The sequence below is a fragment of the Stegostoma tigrinum genome, chromosome 33 (genome assembly GCF_030684315.1).
Source record: "Stegostoma tigrinum isolate sSteTig4 chromosome 33, sSteTig4.hap1, whole genome shotgun sequence".
Classification (NCBI taxonomy): domain Eukaryota; kingdom Metazoa; phylum Chordata; class Chondrichthyes; order Orectolobiformes; family Stegostomatidae; genus Stegostoma; species Stegostoma tigrinum.
In genome coordinates, this window is record NC_081386.1 from 32986672 (window position 1) to 33004172 (window position 17501).

General features: G+C 44.1%; 1 protein-coding gene and 1 non-coding gene across 2 annotated transcripts; both read right to left on the reverse strand.

Annotated features, from left to right (window-relative positions):
* Positions 1-9638: 9638 nt before the first annotated feature.
* trnak-cuu (transfer RNA lysine (anticodon CUU)) lies at positions 9639-9711 on the reverse strand. The gene has a single exon. It is a non-coding gene; the product is annotated as a tRNA-Lys (tRNA).
* Positions 9712-15656: 5945 nt separating this feature from the next.
* rxfp3.3a3 (relaxin family peptide receptor 3.3a3) lies at positions 15657-17027 on the reverse strand. Its single transcript, XM_048562588.1, has one exon. The coding sequence runs from the start codon at positions 16821-16823 to the stop codon at positions 15657-15659; it is 1167 nt and encodes a 388-aa protein (XP_048418545.1). The 5' UTR covers positions 16824-17027.
* Between the last annotated feature and the right edge of the window lie 474 nt (positions 17028-17501).

Genomic DNA, 17501 nt, shown 5'->3' on the forward strand with positions numbered 1-17501 from the left:
TCGAAACACGTCACGCCCCGGCCAAGGTGCTCTCATTGCGCACGCGCGGCTGTCCGGTGGGGCTCTGGGAGTTGTAGTTTGAAATTGGCATACAGGGAGCGTGCTAGAGGAAGTTTAAGACGTGAATTGGTGTTCTTGTTTGTATTTCCGACCTTCAGACCTCACAGCTCTTTGTTTTATTATACTGGGTTAACTCAGCAGGTTTGACAGCATCTGTGAAAAGAGAAAAAGAGTCAAAGTTTTGAGTCGAGGGAGTTGAGTTGAAGGGTGCTTCTGCATTTCTGACAGCAAGTTCACCAGGACAAAACAAAACAGAAAAACAGCAATCAAGTTTCTCCAGCAATTACTGCTCTGTATGTTTCTGTACTCTGTCACTGTTCTGGGTGAGAGTAGAAGTGTGGGACATTGGGTTCAACACAGCTTGCGGCCTTGTCAACTAAATTGTGGGGTGTGGAATTCCTCTGTTGAGGAAAAAGGAAGGCACTTCAGAGCCTGCACCCCCAGAAGTTGGAACAGAGTGACAGAGTTGCAGAATCTAAGAATGGAATAGACTCTTTAGAAGAAGCAGGGCATGAGGAGGTTAGTCAAGTAACTGTGGGTGTGATGGATATTGGTGGTCAATCTACCCCTGAAATAGAAATGAAAATGCCAAGGAAGAGGAGACTCAGATGGACCAAGTGAACAAGAGAAGCCTCTTCACTATACACCACACACATGGCTATGCAATACCAGAAGGTGTAACATTTACCTTTTCATCATCTCAGTCCCCCAGATCCCAAACTCATCATCCTGGAGATGCAAAGATTTAGCGATACATTTTTCAATCTCCTCTATTCACAATACAGTTTCCTTCACATCAGAAAAACTAAACGCAAACTGGGTGATTGTTTTGTGGTGTACCTTACACTATGTGTAGGAATGACCCTTGATCTGCAAGTTGCTTGCCATTTCAATTTACGTTCTTGCTCTCTTGTGCACATTTCTATCCTAGGCCTGCTGCAGTGTCCCAGAGAAGCAAGTTGCAGGAGCAACATCTTATTTTCTGTTGAGACGTTTTACAGATTTCAGGACTCAATGCTGAGTTCAGTGGAGTTCAGAACATGAACACTGTCAGAGAGTAGTACAGCACGAAACCAAAATCTGGATATCCTAAAATCCAGTACCATTTGGCCCATATCCCTCTAAACCCTTCCTATTCATGTACCCATCTGGATGCCTTTTAAAAGTTGCAATTGTACCAGCTTCCACCCTCTGCATGTAAAAGTTATCCCTTAGGTCCCTTTTAAATCTTTCCTGTCTCACCTTAAGCCCTTACCCGCTAGTTTTGACTTCTTACCCTGGAAAAAAGACCCTGGCTATCACCCTATCTATGTCCCTCATGACTTTATAAAGCTTTTTCATGTAATGAAACATCCCAGATGCTTTGCAGAGACTATGCAAAACACAAAGTGACACCAAGTTGCATAAGGAGATAGTAGGTCAGTGCAGTTAAGAGGGTAAACATGAGTGCCTCAAAGGAGACAAGCAAGACAGAGAGGTGACAGGAGAGGTTTACAATTCTTGGGGCCTAAGCAATTGAATGCACTTAAGCAGTGGTAATTATAATTGGAAATGTGTAAGATGGCAGTTTCAGAGGAATTCAAGTATTTTGAAGTGTTGGAAGGGCAATGGGAAGGTTTTATAAACAGGGATGAAAGTTTTAAAACCAAGACATTTCTTGATGAGGGGACAATGTAAATTACAGGGAATGGGATGAACTGCAGGTGAGGATCTGAAGCAGTGTGTTACATGTCCTTAAGTTTACAAATTACAGTGTTGAAGACCTGCAAAATGTGCATTGGAATAGTCAAGTTTAGAGGTTTCAAAATTCAGGTTTTCAGTGATTAAGTCAGATTACAGCATCATGACTGCAGATGCTGCAAACCTGGAGGCCATTTAGCCCATTGTGTGTACATTAGCTCCCTGGAGAAACTATTCCCAAATAATATCACTTGTTTCATCTTTAAACATAGCCCTGTAAATACTTTGATCTATTTCTCCGATTCTCTTTTGGATCTATGACATGGACTTAAGCATGTCAAGAAGGCAGCACACTACCATCATCTCGCGAGCAATTAGTAATGGACAATAAATGCCAGCCACCCAGTGATTCACACATCCCATGAAAGAATAAATAAAAATCTTATCCCACAAGCCTTTCATTTCAATGCATTTCAAATTGCAACTGTGTAACACAAAATGTTGCTTATTGTCATCTAGTCAATCACCTTACTGCTGCTGTTCTCTGGTTCCTGATACTTCTCCCAAAGGAAAAGTAAAAGCAAAGGAAAAATGGCTACAATTGTAGAGGACTGTAGGGTTATTGTCTTATTAGAGTTGAATGGTGGTGGTTTAATCTGAGGGTCACCACACCACAGGCAAGGAGCGAGGTTGAGAAGGCAGGATTTTCATGTTAATCTCAGCTGTGCAGGAATTGAACCCATTCTGTTCATATTTGAATTGCAAACAATCATCCAAATGTACTACTTTATTCACTCCTGTCAAATTCTTCATGACTTTGAACATTTCCATGAAATCTCTCTTACTCTATTATGCTCTAAGGTGCTTTTCCATATCTGATCTTAAGATAATAGATGAAATGAACATCAGCCAGGAGTTACATTTCCTGGCTGATAATAGTGACCTCCTGCTGGGAAAGTGTAGCTTTGTGCACATCCCGTGAAGGAAGTGTTGGAGTTTGCTTTAATGCCATAGGCAGGGAAATAATCTGCAGGCAGTCCTGGCTCAATCTTGAAAAATGAACATAACACATGAACATATTGAATTAACAGACGGGAAAAATACTTCTAGCCAATGAAGCTGATTCAAAATTGTGTGACTGGAGGTGTTACGTCCGCTTGAATTACCCTTCTTTAATATCTTACAAGAAAGACAGCATCTTTAAAAATGCAGCACTTCTTCAAGTTTATAATGCAGTGTCAGGCTAGAAACAGATGCTCAATCATGTGTGAAATCTGAGCTGAGAACAACTCTGAGTGTAGCTTCCAACCAGAATATTTTAAGTATTGGTTAAAAAAAACACATTGCATTGAAGCTTTTCATCATTCACTCATCAGCATATTTATAAGACTGTCAACATGCAGGTGAACAACAATTCTATACTATGTCAGATAAAGCATGCTGATTGGCTAGCAAGTGGATGCCAATTGATTGAAGTGTTACCATCGAGAATGCACAAGTTCAATGATGACTGACAATCAGTGTTGAGCTTTGTATGAATTTAAAACTGGTATGTTGAATCTGATTAGTCAAGATAGTGCCTTGAAGATTGCATCTGAGAGTAACAGTCATCTGTTTTGTTGCATTGAAACAAGTGCCCTTTGTGTTTTCCTGTCTGCAAAGAAAAGGTGTATTAATAGATGTAACCTTCTTAATGCAGAGATCTGCCACACTGTAAGGCCAACTGACAATCTTGTCACTGCAAGGCAAAAAAAACAGACCTCCCTTCCCCCTCCCCATTTCTGAAGAAGGGTCCCAACCTGAAATGTTAGCTTTCCTGCTCCAGCTCCAACCTATGTTATCCTTAACATTTGTAAATGGTGGCTCAGTGGTTAGCACTGCTGCCTAACAGGACCTGGGTTCATTTCCTGCCATGGGTGACTGTCTGTGTGGGGTTTGCGCATTCTTCCTGTGTCTGCATGGGTTTCCTCCAGGTACTCTGGTTGCCTCCCACTGTCCAAATATGTGCAGCCTAGGTGGATTGGCCATGCTAAATTGTCTGTGATGTTCAGGGGTATGTAGATTAGGAGGGTGGGATGCTGTCAGGGTCAGTGTTGACTTGTTGGGCTTAAGGGCCTGTTTCCACACTGTAGGGATCCTATGATTAACAAAGTGTGTCTTTTATCAAGAATACTCAAGTTATATACCAGTAAATAATGAGGAGAATTTTAATTTCTATTATAATATTTATATTGCATTAAATGGCGTCCACAAACATCCTGCCTGCCAGGCCAACAGCATGCATTCATCATATCAACTGTGGATGCTGCATGTGATCAGTTTTATTTTAAGTTTAGGATAATGCGCTCTCAACAAACATTTCTCATCTTGGAGACAGTAAAGACTGCAGATGCTGGAAGCTAGACTCAATAAATGTGAATCTGGAAAAGCACAGCAGGTCAGACAGCATCTGATTTTGAATTCTGTATGAGCGGCTGTGTGCTTTTTCAGCTCCGCATTTCTCATTTTGACAAGTTTGCAAGATAAATGAAGGATCCTACTTGACAGGAGGATAAAAGCAGATTTAGCTGTAATTATCCAAATGGACTTGTTTAAATTCTATGGATTAGATATTTCAAGGCCATAGGAAAGAACAAAAAAAACACAACTAATTGGAAAGGTCTTTCAAGAAGCTAGCACAGGCAGATTGAGCCAAATTGCGTCATGTGCTGTATGATTCTATGTTCATTAAGACAGGATAGGGTAGCCCATTTCCCTCATCTAAATTACAATGACCTCCTTCGCAGGTAGCAATTGTATCTGTACTAGATCTTTGAATGAGCAACACATTCAGTGCTACATTTGCACATTTTATAATACTGCACATTCTTATTTTGCAAATTACCATCTTACCTTCTTTGTTAATACTTCAGTTAATTCTGCCTTCATCGCATTCTCAGGCAGTTCATTCTAAGCATTAATTACTCACCGGATGGAAGTTTTTCTCATACCACTTCTTCTACCAATTACATTCAATCTGTGCCATCTTATTCTCAATCCTTCTATGAGTAGGAACAATTTCCCCTTGTATGTTATGTCCAGTCCTCCTCAAGATTTTGAACATCTCTATCAGATCTCCTCTCATATGGACCATATTTATCTATCCAGCAAAATCCTAAGGTACCCTTGTATTTTATTTATTATTGATTCCAGGGTTGTCAACTTCATTACACTATCAGGATCAGGAGCAGACAATTTGGCCCATTGAGCAAGTGCTGCTGTTCGATGAAATCATGATACATCTGTACCTGTAAGGACAGGTAGTTAGGATAAGGTGAAAGGGGCTGCTCTATAATGGAAGTATTGAAGACCTAAGTCAGGAACCTAGAATGTGGAATTACTTTGGACAGGTGTGAGAAATGTTAAAGATAAGAAGTCACATGCCAAGGCAAGAAGTTACAGCCCTCTCAGCAAGACAGAGTATAAAGGAAGTACTAATGGAAGCTTCTCATAAAGGTGTAACAATAATCATGGGGAATCTACATATAGGGTGAAAAAAAAGTCAGATGGGGAAAAAAAGCCGAGATCAGGGGCTCACAGAATGCTTTAATGATATTTTGTCAGATCAACTTATTCTGGAAATAACCACAGAACAAACTATTTTATACATAGTGTTGTTCAACAAGATGAATGATCAATTACAGTGAAGCAATCATAATATGATCAATAGGACTATGTGTTGCACACTTTAATAACATACAATTCTGTTACTTTTCAGAGCTATGAGGTGGATACTTTTTGAGTAAGATTGGCACGAGGCTTCTTTGAATGTTATTTTTAAGTCACCATTTCACAGACCTACAAGATAAAAGGCTGAAATGCCTAGAAGCCTGCACACAAGAAATATTTCTCTCCATTCTCTGTGTAAGTGAAAAAATTGAAAAAAATCTCTAGATGCTTCAGAGCAATAATTCCAATGCAAGAAAAGACTTCAGCCCACTCGCTGGCTATTACATTTGAAGATTGACTATCACTCTGTGGGCAGCATTGTGTCGTCAACATTCAAAATCAAAAGAACTGTGAGAAACAACTCATTCTACCTCATGATGTGCTCTTAGATCTCCAGAATTTATAGTCTGTATTTTTCCACTGATAATGTGTAAAACCATTTGTTTTTTTAAAAACCTGATTCTTGAATGAACGTGTGTGTATTTGGGCTTTTAAAGGGAAATAGCTTATGTTGCATAATAATATATTCATAATTCATTTTTGCCATTTGTTAAGCAATGAGTTTGTTTACAATAAATAGAGTTATTTACCTCTTAAAGACAAAACCGGGTGTAAATTGCTTCTGTTCTGAATTGCACTTCATCAAGTAAATTGATCATCTGCATGGTTTAATTACAGACTTACACATTTGTATCGGTTTCTGGAATTATGGGGCTCGATTATCGGTGCACTCTTTCTAATTGGATCATAACACTTGAGTTCTAGTGGGTGATTTGCAAAAGCTTAACATGCAGGTATAACAAATGACTGGTAAATTTAATAGAATGTTGTTGCTTATTGCAAGGAGAGTCTCATACAAAAGTAAGGAGGTTGTGCTTTAGTTAAATAGTGCATTGGTGGGAACACATCCATTATGGTTTATCTTATTTAAGTGAAGATATAGATGCATTGGAAGCAGTTCAGACATGACTGAATAGACAAATACATGGAAAAAGTGAGTTATCTTATGAGGAAAGTTTGGACTGGCTAGGCTTGCATCTGTAATTTACAGATTAAAAGGCGACTTGATTGAAACATATAAAATCTTGAGGGATCTTGAAAAGGTGGATGAGGAAAGGATGTTTTCTTTCATGAGGGAAGTCTAGAGCCAGGGATTACTGTTTAAAAATAAAGGGTCACCCATATCAAGGTGGAGATGGGGAGAATTTATTACTCAAAAGCCAATGATGTGTCTTTAGAACATCCTCCTTGACACAGTGCAAGCCCAGAATTTGAATAATCTTAAGAATATTCTTAAAGTAGGGTGAAAGGTTATGAGGGAAAGGCAAGAATGTGGCATGATCAGCAGCCATGATTTTATTGAATGAAGGAGCAGGCTTGAGGAACAAAATGGCCTCCCTTTCTCCTAACTTGAATCTTTGTGTATATTCTTACAGTCATCATGAGATACAGCACAGAAACAGACCCTTTGGTCCAACTCATCCATTGCCAACAGATATCCTGAATTAATGTAGTCCCATTTACCAACATTTGGCACATATCCATCTAAATTCTTCCCATTCATATATCCATGAAAATGCCTTTTAAATCTTGTAATTGTACCAGCCTCCACCACTTCCTCTAGCAGCTCATTCCATACATGCACCACCCTTTGTCTCTTAGGTCTCAGGTATTTCATCTCTCACCTTAAACCAATGCACTCTTGTTTAGGACTCCCTTTCCCTGGGTGAAAAAAAAGCCTTGTCTATTTAATGTATCCCTGCCCCTAATGATTTTATAAATCTCTATAAGTTCACCCCTCAGCTTCCGATAGCCCCAGCCTATTCAGCATCTCCCTATAGCTCGAACCCTCCAACCCTGGCAACATCCTTGTAAATCTTTTCTGAATACTTTCAAGTTTCACAACATCCTTCCTATAGCAGGGCGACCTGAACTGCACACAGTATTCCTATATTAGCCCAATGAATGTCCTGTACAGCTGCAACATGACCTCTCAACCCCTATACTCAATGTGCCAATTAATACAGGCAAGCATACCAATTGCCTTCTTCACTATTCTGTAAACCTATGACTTCACTTTCAAAAAGTAATGGACCTGCACTCCAAGGTCTCTTTGTTCAGCAACGCTCGGTAGGATCTTCCCATTCAGTGTTTAAGTCCTGCCCTGGTTTGCCTTTCCAAAATGCAGCACCTCACATTTATCTAAATTAAACTCCATCTGCCACTCATCAGTCCGTTGGCAAATCTAATCAAGGTCCCATTGTACCCTGAGGTAACCAGCTTTGCCATGCACTACACCTCCAATTTTTGTGTCATCTGTAAATTTACTAATCATTATGTTCACATTCAAATAATTTATTTAGAGTTATTTACATCTACTTAGCTCCTTAGGCTTTGAAATATTTGGCTAACAGAGATTTAAGGCTCACAGATTTGAAATAATTGATCTAGCATCTACTGCTTTTAATTGGAGTCTTAAACCTCCGCAAACCTTTGAAATATTGTTTTATCACATCACTTGCCTTAGTCTGATTTGTTGTGGCTCTTTGAACTGAATGTTCTACATATTCTCTCTTTCAAAATCCTTAAACTCTCAGTGAAATCACCCCTTAGTGTTCACTAAGATAATAAAATGTGAGGCTGGATGAACACAGCAGGCCCAGCAGCATCTCAGGAGCACAAAAGAGCTGACGTTTCGGGCCTAAACCCTTCATCAGAGAGGGGGATGGGGAGAGGGTTGTGGAATAAATAAGGGAGAGAGGAGGAGGCGGACCGAAGATGGAGAGAAAAGAAGATAGGTGGAGAGGAGAGTATAGGTGGGGAGGTAGGGAGGGGATAGGTCAGTCCAGGGAAGACGGACAGGTCAAGGAGGTGGGATGAGGTTAGTAGGTAGGAGATGGAGGTGCGGCTTGAGGTGGGAGGAAGGGATGGGTGAGAGGAAGAACAGGTTAGGGAGGCAGAGACAGTTTGGACCGGTTTTGGGATGCAGTGGGTGGAGGGGAAGAGCTGGGCTAGTTGTGTGGTGAAGTGGGGGGAGGGGACGAACTGGGCTGGTTTTGGGATGCGGTGGGGGAAGGGGAGATTTTGAAGCTGGTGAAGTCCACATTGATACCATTGGGCTGCAGGGTTCCCAAGCGGAATAGGAGTTGCTGCTCCTGCAACCTTCGGGTGGCATCATTGTGGCACTGCAGGACGCCCATGTTGGACATGTCATCTAAAGAATGGGAGGGGGAGTGGAAATGGTTTGCGACTGGGAGGTGCAGTTGTTTATTGCGAACCGAGCAGAGGTGTTCTGCAAAGCGGTCCCCAAGCCTCCGCTTGGTTTCCCCAATGTAGAGGAAGCCACACCGGGTACAATGGATACAGTATACCACATTGGCAGATGTGCAGGTGAACCTCTGCTTAATATGGAAAGTCATCTTGGGGCCTGGGATAGGGGTGAGGGAGGAGGTGAGGGGGCAAGTGTAGCATTTCCTGCGGTTGCAGGGGAAGGTGCCGGGTGTGATGGGGTTGGAGGGCAGTGTGGAGCGAACAAGGGAGTCACACCGGGTGTGGTGGGGTTCCCATTATTACTGATACAATTTTCAACTTAGTGTTCAGTTTGCACAGTATGATCGAAGTATAAAGCTAAAGTCGCCATAGCCCTTCGGGACCATAGATAGCTGGTGTCAATTTACCCTGGGGCTCTCCGCCCCTCATACGTTCAGAAAAGTAAGCTGGCCACCCACCAGGCTCAGAGAATGTATCAGTGGAATAATTGATTAAAGAATTCCTTGTTCACAGAAATGACCATTTACCTATCAAACACCTTCCCCCCAAATTCCCCATTTTACATTCGGCTCCCGCAGTTATTGTGAAATTAAAAAACAACACAATTGAATCGACGGTATGTCCCCAACCGGTCGAAACTGACAGTCAAGACTGGAAAATTCAAAAGACCATTTGAAAGAAAAACGTCAAATCTGAACAACGAAACGGTGGAAAATGTCAAAAGGAATACAACAAAGACACCTGGAAACAGATTATCACATAAACGGTCATGATAGCACCAGTGTCGGCTAAAGCGAAACAGACAGGTTCGTAACTATTAAACTGTTTAAGCTGGAGGAAATCTTGGGCAATGAAAGAGATTATTTTGTCTGCATTTATACAGTTAACGAAGAAATTAAAAACTAAAGCACAAAAACCTACGCCCAACGTGGGGCTCGAACCCACGACCCTGGGATTAAGAGTCCCATGCTCTACCGACTGAGCTAGCCGGGCTACTAAGAGCGAGAGGCATTCATTGTGAATCTCTGCCTGGCTCGCAAATATTTCCTATTTATCTAATTTGCTTTCTGTGAATATTTATTTCACTTCACTAGCATTGCTGCGAAAGGGGAGTCTGTTTCATTTCACTTATGTCCAGTTTCTGAGCTTGCTGTGTTCGCAATTCCGGCTGCCGACCCACGTGACGCGAAATGTAACAATGCGTTGTAGCAATCGAATGTAACGGGGGCTGCGCGCGCAGATGGCGGCGGTAGACGGAAATTTGAGAAATGGCTTTCTGAGAACGTAACCGCAAAGTTCTGGCGGATTCCGAGTTCCACACGAGACTCGTAAACATAAGGCTGTCACCGCTGTGTGGGACCAGCATCTGTAACAATGTGTAAGGGCAATATGCTCATGTATAGAGCCAGTACAGACACGATGGGCCAAATTGCCTTCCCAGTGTAATGTAACACGTGTATTCCTCCAGCACTTAAAAAAATTCAGATCACTAGCATCCACAATACTTTGTTTATACATTGAACGAAGCGAGAACTTTAGGGAAGGAGATTTCTCGTTTCTGATCCTTTAAAGATTGAAGGAAAGTCCGACATTCTGGTATTACCCACACAAAGCCCCGCAAACAGGAAGATGTTGGTATAACTATCTAATTTCACCCTCAATTGAAGGCCTTCCACACCCTTTTTTAAAAGAAAAATCGATATTTATTTCAAAGACTTCAGTCCAATTAAATTAAGATAATTAAGTGTGAAGCTGGATGAACACAGCAGGCCAAGCAGCATCTCGAGAGCACAAAAGCTGACGTTTCAGACCGAGACCACCTGATGAAGGGTCTAGGCCCAAAACGTCAGCTTTTGTGCTCCTGAGATGCTGCTTGGCCTGCTGTGTTCATCCAGCTTCACACTTTATTATCTTGGATTCTCCAGCATCTGCAGTTCCCATTATCTCAGTCCAATTAAATTCCTCTTTTTATAGCCCGCAGCATGGCAGCAGAGTTATACTCATTTATAGAGAGTCTCCACACCCTTGGGTGTTAATGGGTATTCATTCTATAAGTGGATATTTGGAGATTTCTTCTGGTGTCCCTCCTTAGCTAGGAGGGGGTTCATGTCCCACCTGTTGTAGAAGTCTGCATCTTCACATGAATTAAGTAAATAATCGGGTTATTTGGCATACCCAGGATTCCGCAAACAGGATTAAATGAAACAAAGATGACAAAGTATGAAGCTGGATGAACACAGAAGGCCAAGCAGCATCTTAGGAGCACAAAAGCTGACGTTTCGGGCCCAGACCCTTCAGAAAAGGGGGATGGGGAGAGGATTCTGAAATAAATAGGGAGAGAGGGGGAGGCAGATCTAAGATAGATAGAGAAGATAGGTGGAGAGGAGAGTATGGGTGGGGAGGTAGGGAGGGGATGGGTCAGTTCGGGGAGGACAGACAGGTCAAGGGGGCGGGATGAGGTTAGTAGGCAGGAAATGGAGGTGCGGCTTAAGATGGGAGGAGGGGGATAGGTGAGAGGAAGAACAGGTTAGGCAGACAGGGACAAGCTGGGCTGGTTTTGGGATGGGGGAATGGGGAGATTTTAAAGCTGGTGAAATCCACATTGATACCATTGGGCTGCCGGGTTCCCAAGCGGAATATGAGTTGCTGTTCCTGCAACCTATGGGTGGCATCATTATGGCACTGCAGGAGGCCCAGGATAGACATGGCGTCTAAGGAATGGGAGGGTGGGCATTGAAATGGTTCGCGACTGGGAGGTGCAGTTGTTTACTGTGAACCAAGCGTAGGTGTTCTGCAAAACAGTCCCAAGCCTCCGCTTGGTTTCCCCAATGTAGAGGAAGCCACACTGTGTACAGCAGATGCAGTCGTTCACTTCATTTACATTGTTGGCCAGGTCTCGCTGCCTTTCTTTCCACTCAGTAGAGTGCAGTGTAGTAATTTCTTGCTAATTATTGAGTTCCAATGGTTATTCATGTAGACATAGCTGCAACCATTCTGCATTGATGTTATGGACAGGGACTAGGTTATTTACAGTTAATTGAATTAAAATGCTTTAGAAATATTTTGGGAGAAATGATTATGATGAGCTTCCAGCTCAGGAAGGACCACATTTTAATTTTGAACTAAGGGTGTTAACATTGAGGAAATTATTTCTTTACCTGTCCTGTCGTTTTATTTGTCTGACCACTTATCTCCTTCCCTCTCTTTTGTAACCATGGTCAGTCTACAACACTCTTTGCTCTTTAGTCAGATGTCTATGGGCTCAGGATCTTATATAATTTTGCTTCATATCATGTGAGTGTTGCTGGTTGGGCCAGCATTTTTTTGCTTAACTGCTCCCTGACCTGACTTGGCACCAGATCTACAAACATCCACTTCCTCCATCACAGCAAGGTGTACCATCTACAAGATGCACTGCAGAAATCCACCAAAGATCCTTAGACAGCACCTTCCAAACCTGCAATGATTACCATTGAGATGGACAAAGGCAGCAGAGGCATGGGTACACCACCTCCTGCAATGTCCCACCTAAACTACTCACCATTCTGATTTGGAAATATATCATCATCTCTTCAGTGTCGCCCACAAACTTGAATGACTTATTTCTAAAAAAAAACAAGCCATCCAGTTCAAGGGCAACTAGGGATGTGTAACAAACACTGATCTTGCCAACAACACCTGCATCCTGTTAAAGAATAAGGAGAACATGGATAAAGTTGAAGAATTGATGATGTCGAGGTGCCGATGTTGGACTGGGGTCAACAAGGACAGAAATCACATGACACCAGGTTACAGACCAACAGGTTTATTTAAAAACACAAGCTTTAGGAGTCTTACTCCTTCTTCAAATGTTAGTGAGAGAGGTAGTATCACACACAGAAGTTATAAGTAAAAAGTAAAGGGTCACACCACTGATGAGGATGTATTAAACATTCCTAAGATGCTGTTAAACCTTTAATCAGTTAGGTTTTAATTGATTAAAATCTATATGTAAATCCCCAAATTCCTTTCAAGTCAATGTCCCGAGAGAATGAAAGGTTTTATCAGTGACATTTTAGGTCAGACAATGCATGTTAGATGTGAGGCCTTGTTTAGAATCGGTTTGTGTTTTGGTTTGGAGTCAAACTGGTTTTATTAATAAAGTAGGAATTTATAAAACACCACATTGATTGACTGTTTATAAATTTTGTACTTTTTGAACAAAATAGACTGTATTTGCAAATAAAAATTCACTCTATAGATTTGTGTGTTGTGTGTGTGTGTATGTGTGTTTCTGAGTGTGTCTGGGTGGAGAGAGACAGTGTGTGTGCATGTATGTGTGTGAGGGGGAATAAAAGAGAGAGAGAAAGAGTGTGTGTGAGGGTGAGAGAGTGCATGTGTGTGCATGCTTGAGAGACAGTGTGAATGAGAAAGGATCTGTGTATGTGTGTGTGCGCGTGTGTCCGCGCGTGTGTGTATGTGAGTGTACAGTGTGGTGAGGTCACCTGTGGTACGACATGAACCCAAGATCCCGGTTCAGCAGTCCTTTTGGGTACAGAGCTTGACTATCAGCCTCTGCTGGAAGCTCTGTTGTTGTGTATCCTGAAGTCTACCTTGGAGGACATTTACCCAAAGATCCAAGACCGAATGTCATTGACTGCTGAAGTGTTCCCCCACTGGGAGGGAACATTCCTGTCTGGTGATTGTTGTGTGGTGTCCATTCATCTGTTGTCATAGCATTTGCACGGTTTCGCCAAGAAACCATGCCTCGGGACATCCTGCCTGCAGTGTCTGAGATAGGCATTGTTGGCTAAGTCACATGAGCTGCCCATCGTGCTTCCTCCATCCCCAGCTCGACAGCTCGTACTCATCATTCCCCCTCCAAACATAATAAAGATAGGGTCCCCCTTGTCCTCACTTTCCACCCATCAGCCTCCACATCCAATATATTTGAAGAACAAGACTGTATCTTCCGCCTGGGTACCCTACAACCTGGAGGACTCATTATTGAGTTCTCCAGTTTCAAATGTTCTTCCCACCCAGCCCAGCACCTCCTTCTGGCCCCAGCTCCTCCCTTCCATTCCATCTACTGACCCTCTCTTTCAGCCACTAACTGGATTCACCTGTCCCATCGACATGCCAGGCTGTACCTACCACCAGTGTGCACCTGTCATCACCATTCCACCTCCACCCCTCTCACTCCTCTTTACCTGCAGCTCTCCCTGCACCTACATCCAGTCCAGAAGAAGGGTAATACCCAAAACGTTGACTGCTCCTTTCCTCCAGATGCTTCCTGGCCTGCTGTGTTCTTCCAGCCTCCTATTTGTCTCCCTCACATGAGTATCTGCCTTCCAGTGGTGGATGGTGTTCCCACAAGTGATGGTAGAGGCCATGTCTACGATCTGACATGTCTTGCAGAGGTTACCATCACAGGGTTGTGTAGGGCTGTGGTCGATCTTGTCCTGAGGGCTGGGTAGTTTACTGCGAACAAATGGTCTATTTAAGGTTTGGCAGTTGTTGGCAGTTTGTGATGCTGGAGGAGACCGTGTAATTGGATGTTGCTCCGCCAGGGGGCTCTGAACGGCCAGCTTTCAATCCCAGTCTGCGGTACTGCCTCCTGGAAAATAAATCGCCTGGCACATAAAGTGGAAAAAGGTATACTTTCTTGAAAGTTCGCGTCAACGAAAGCAAAATCTATTCACATTGTTGGAAAGAGTCAAAGAATCCCAACTGACGTGCACTCTGGCTCAAAAATCAAACATTTTGAAATCTAAAAACTTGGTTATATTGAGGTTGACAAACCCAGAATTCTATCAGAGTGAAGATGCTGAAAATGATTTCCTTATCCTCTTGAAATTGCAGCTCGCAGAGTGGGTACAGCACAGCAGTGGAAAGGGTTTGGAGGCGGGGGTGGGGTCAGTCATCAGTTGTTTTATTTTAGTCTTTAATATTGAAAAGAGAATTGTCACAATCGGGTTTTTTTTGGCGCATTCTCAATGAAAAGGTGTGTCATGAATTTACATGACACACGCACGCTTTAACGCACATCGGAAACCGCGACTGAATGTAAATGGACGGAAATGTACAAGTCCTTAAATATTCCGCAGTTACTTTCTTAAAGTCGACAACGAATTCCAAAGGAAATCGCTCAGCTTCTCAAAATCCCTACAGTTAATCCCACAGCCGTTTCCAATATGTTGGCGAGCCAGTTGCTTAACGGGAGAAATACCAAACAGGAATGAGAAAAAAGATTGAATAGTCCCAGAGATTTTTATACAGCACGGAAAGAAGTCATTCGCGCCTCCCCACAACCCAACATGTCAGCACCGGGCATCGGACACCCAGCTCCTCTGATCCCACTCATTGCCATTCAGACCAACGCCCGCAGAAGCTAAGATCGCCTCCATTCCAATGAAACTCGGAAGCAGCGGATGGTCAATGCCCAGCTGCTCTAAAAGTTCAAGCGAGAGAATCTCCCCTCTCCACACTGTGTGTTTAAATCGCAGAATCAATCCGATCCCACTGCTCCCGGACATGCTGGGTTCCTTAATGCCCACTGCCAGATAAAAACTCATTAAATCATTCCAAACAGAAGGCGGAGAAACGATCCATGTTCGATACTGGAACGGCAGATGTGGGGGGGGGGGGGGGGGGGGGGGTGGAGGGTAGGGAATCAGTTGAGCTCGAGCTTTGTGAGTCTGCTGTGAAGTTCTGTCCCTTTCTGGCTGCCTCAAGTACACGGTTATTCCCTGAACCCAACGCCTGAGCGGGAGCAGAGGCCACACTCACACACACAATTACACACTCACACACTTACACACACAGACACACATACACACATTTGCGCACACACACAATTACACACGCACACCTACACACACACACACACACACACACACACACACACTTACGCACACACACCATAACACACACACAGCTAAAGATTACATGGAGTTTTCCTAGAGGCTGCACTTGGACACAGTGCCCTCACGCCGCCCGTTACATGGGGAGGCTGACCGACAGCGCTCTCCCTCCATGCCGCGCAGAGGGATTCCCACCGGGAGCTCGGCTTTGAAAGGGCCGGAGAAGGGTCGGATGGCACAAGCGTGGCTCAAGCCGGGCGAAGATATCTTCCAGAAGATCTTTCTCATGGACTGACGGAAATCTCTCCTCAGTAAGCAGTACAGCACCGGATTCAGGCAACTGTTGGTGTGCGCCAAGCAGACAGTGACTGGGAACACATAGGCGTGTAAAGTATAGTAGGTTTTGTCCCAAGGCACTGCATTGAGTTTAACCAGGACGCCCCAGAGGGTGATAACGTGATTGGGAAGCCAGCACAGAAAGAAAGCTAGCATGAGCACGGTGATGGACCTGGTGACTCGGGACTTTCTCCTGGGATTGCTGGTGCTGACGTGGTGCTGAGCCAGGATTCGGAGCAGGAGAAAATAACAGACCGACAGGGTGATCATGGGCAGGACAAACGCTAGCGTGATCTTCTGGATATGGTACAACGCAAGCCAGTACTGGCCGTCGTCAGGAAAATTGAGCAGGCACAGTTTCTCGCCGTCCAAGGGCATGGTTCTGGCAAACACAGCGGTGGGCAGAGTGGCCACACTGGCCGCCAGCCAAAGCAGCAAGCTGATCCATCTGACCGAACACTGCAGCCGGCTCCTCCGGGACCTGAGAGCCGAGGCCACCGACCAATAGCGGGCCATGGCCATGGCGGTGAGGAAGAAGACGCTGGCATACATGTTCATTACGGTGATCGACAGGATGATCTTACACATGGCGTCCCCGAAGGGCCAGCTAAAGTCCAGAGCCGTGTCCACCGCCCAGAACGGCAAGGTCAGCACAAACTGGAAGTCGGTCACCGCTAAGTTGAGGATGAAGAAGTTGATGGTGGAATTCTTGCGCCCTTGCTTCACCCTCATCAGGAAGAAGACCAGCAAGTTGCCCACCAAGCCAACGGCACACACGATGGAGTAGGTGATGGAGATGCTGATTCTCAAAGCCGGAGAGCCATTCCCAGAGATCTCAATGTCAAACAGATTGGAATTCCGTGGCCCCAGCATCATGCTTGAGTTGGAAATCATTGCAACAGTAGCATTGGACCCGGCTTCATCCATCACGTTGTACTCTGGCCGTAGTAGCGTGTCCCTGCAGATATCATGCCGTCGCTGGGAAAGTTCCCCAACTGAAGCCACACCCAGCCCCTCTACTCCCCCAGCTATCAGCCTCTGGTGTGAGTTGGGTTGACTCAGATTGAACCTCCCTCTGGGTTGAGGACGATGCTCCAAGGTAGTGCGCCCCAATACGGAAGCAGCTGGCCCCGGGCTGTCTCCTGCTTTCTTTGCTTCGAAGACAAGAAGCAGCCGCGGTTTGAATGAACCAACATGCCTGGCCCGCCCCCTCCTGCTTCCTATTGGCCTCCCTCCCCGGACGCCCCTCCTGCTCCAATGGTTGATGAACGTATCAATCAAAAGGACGGGCAATGGAAGGTGGGCAGCTTGGCCCCGCCCCGGGTGCGCCTGCGTACTGCCGCTGTCCAAGGTGCTGAAGCAGAAGGTGCCTTTGATCGGGAAAATGTGAAAGGACAAATTCAGCAGATCGCATCGTGCCTCGGTTGGATGTAGCCTATGTATTAATTCTCACTCAACAGTACAGTGGGCTGGCCTGTAGTAACAGCCATTAGCGAGATCAGTATAATTGTGAGACGAGTTGAAAGGTAGCTCAGTCTAGAGATGAAAGTGTAAACATCTTGAGAATACCCGATCTTCATCCCTCTGTCACTGCTTGTTGTACCT

Bases quoted from the DNA above. Each gene is read 5' to 3' on its own strand.
- rxfp3.3a3 (XM_048562588.1), bottom strand. From the start codon at position 16,823: ATGGATGAAGCCGGGTCCAATGCTACTGTTGCAATGATTTCCAACTCA.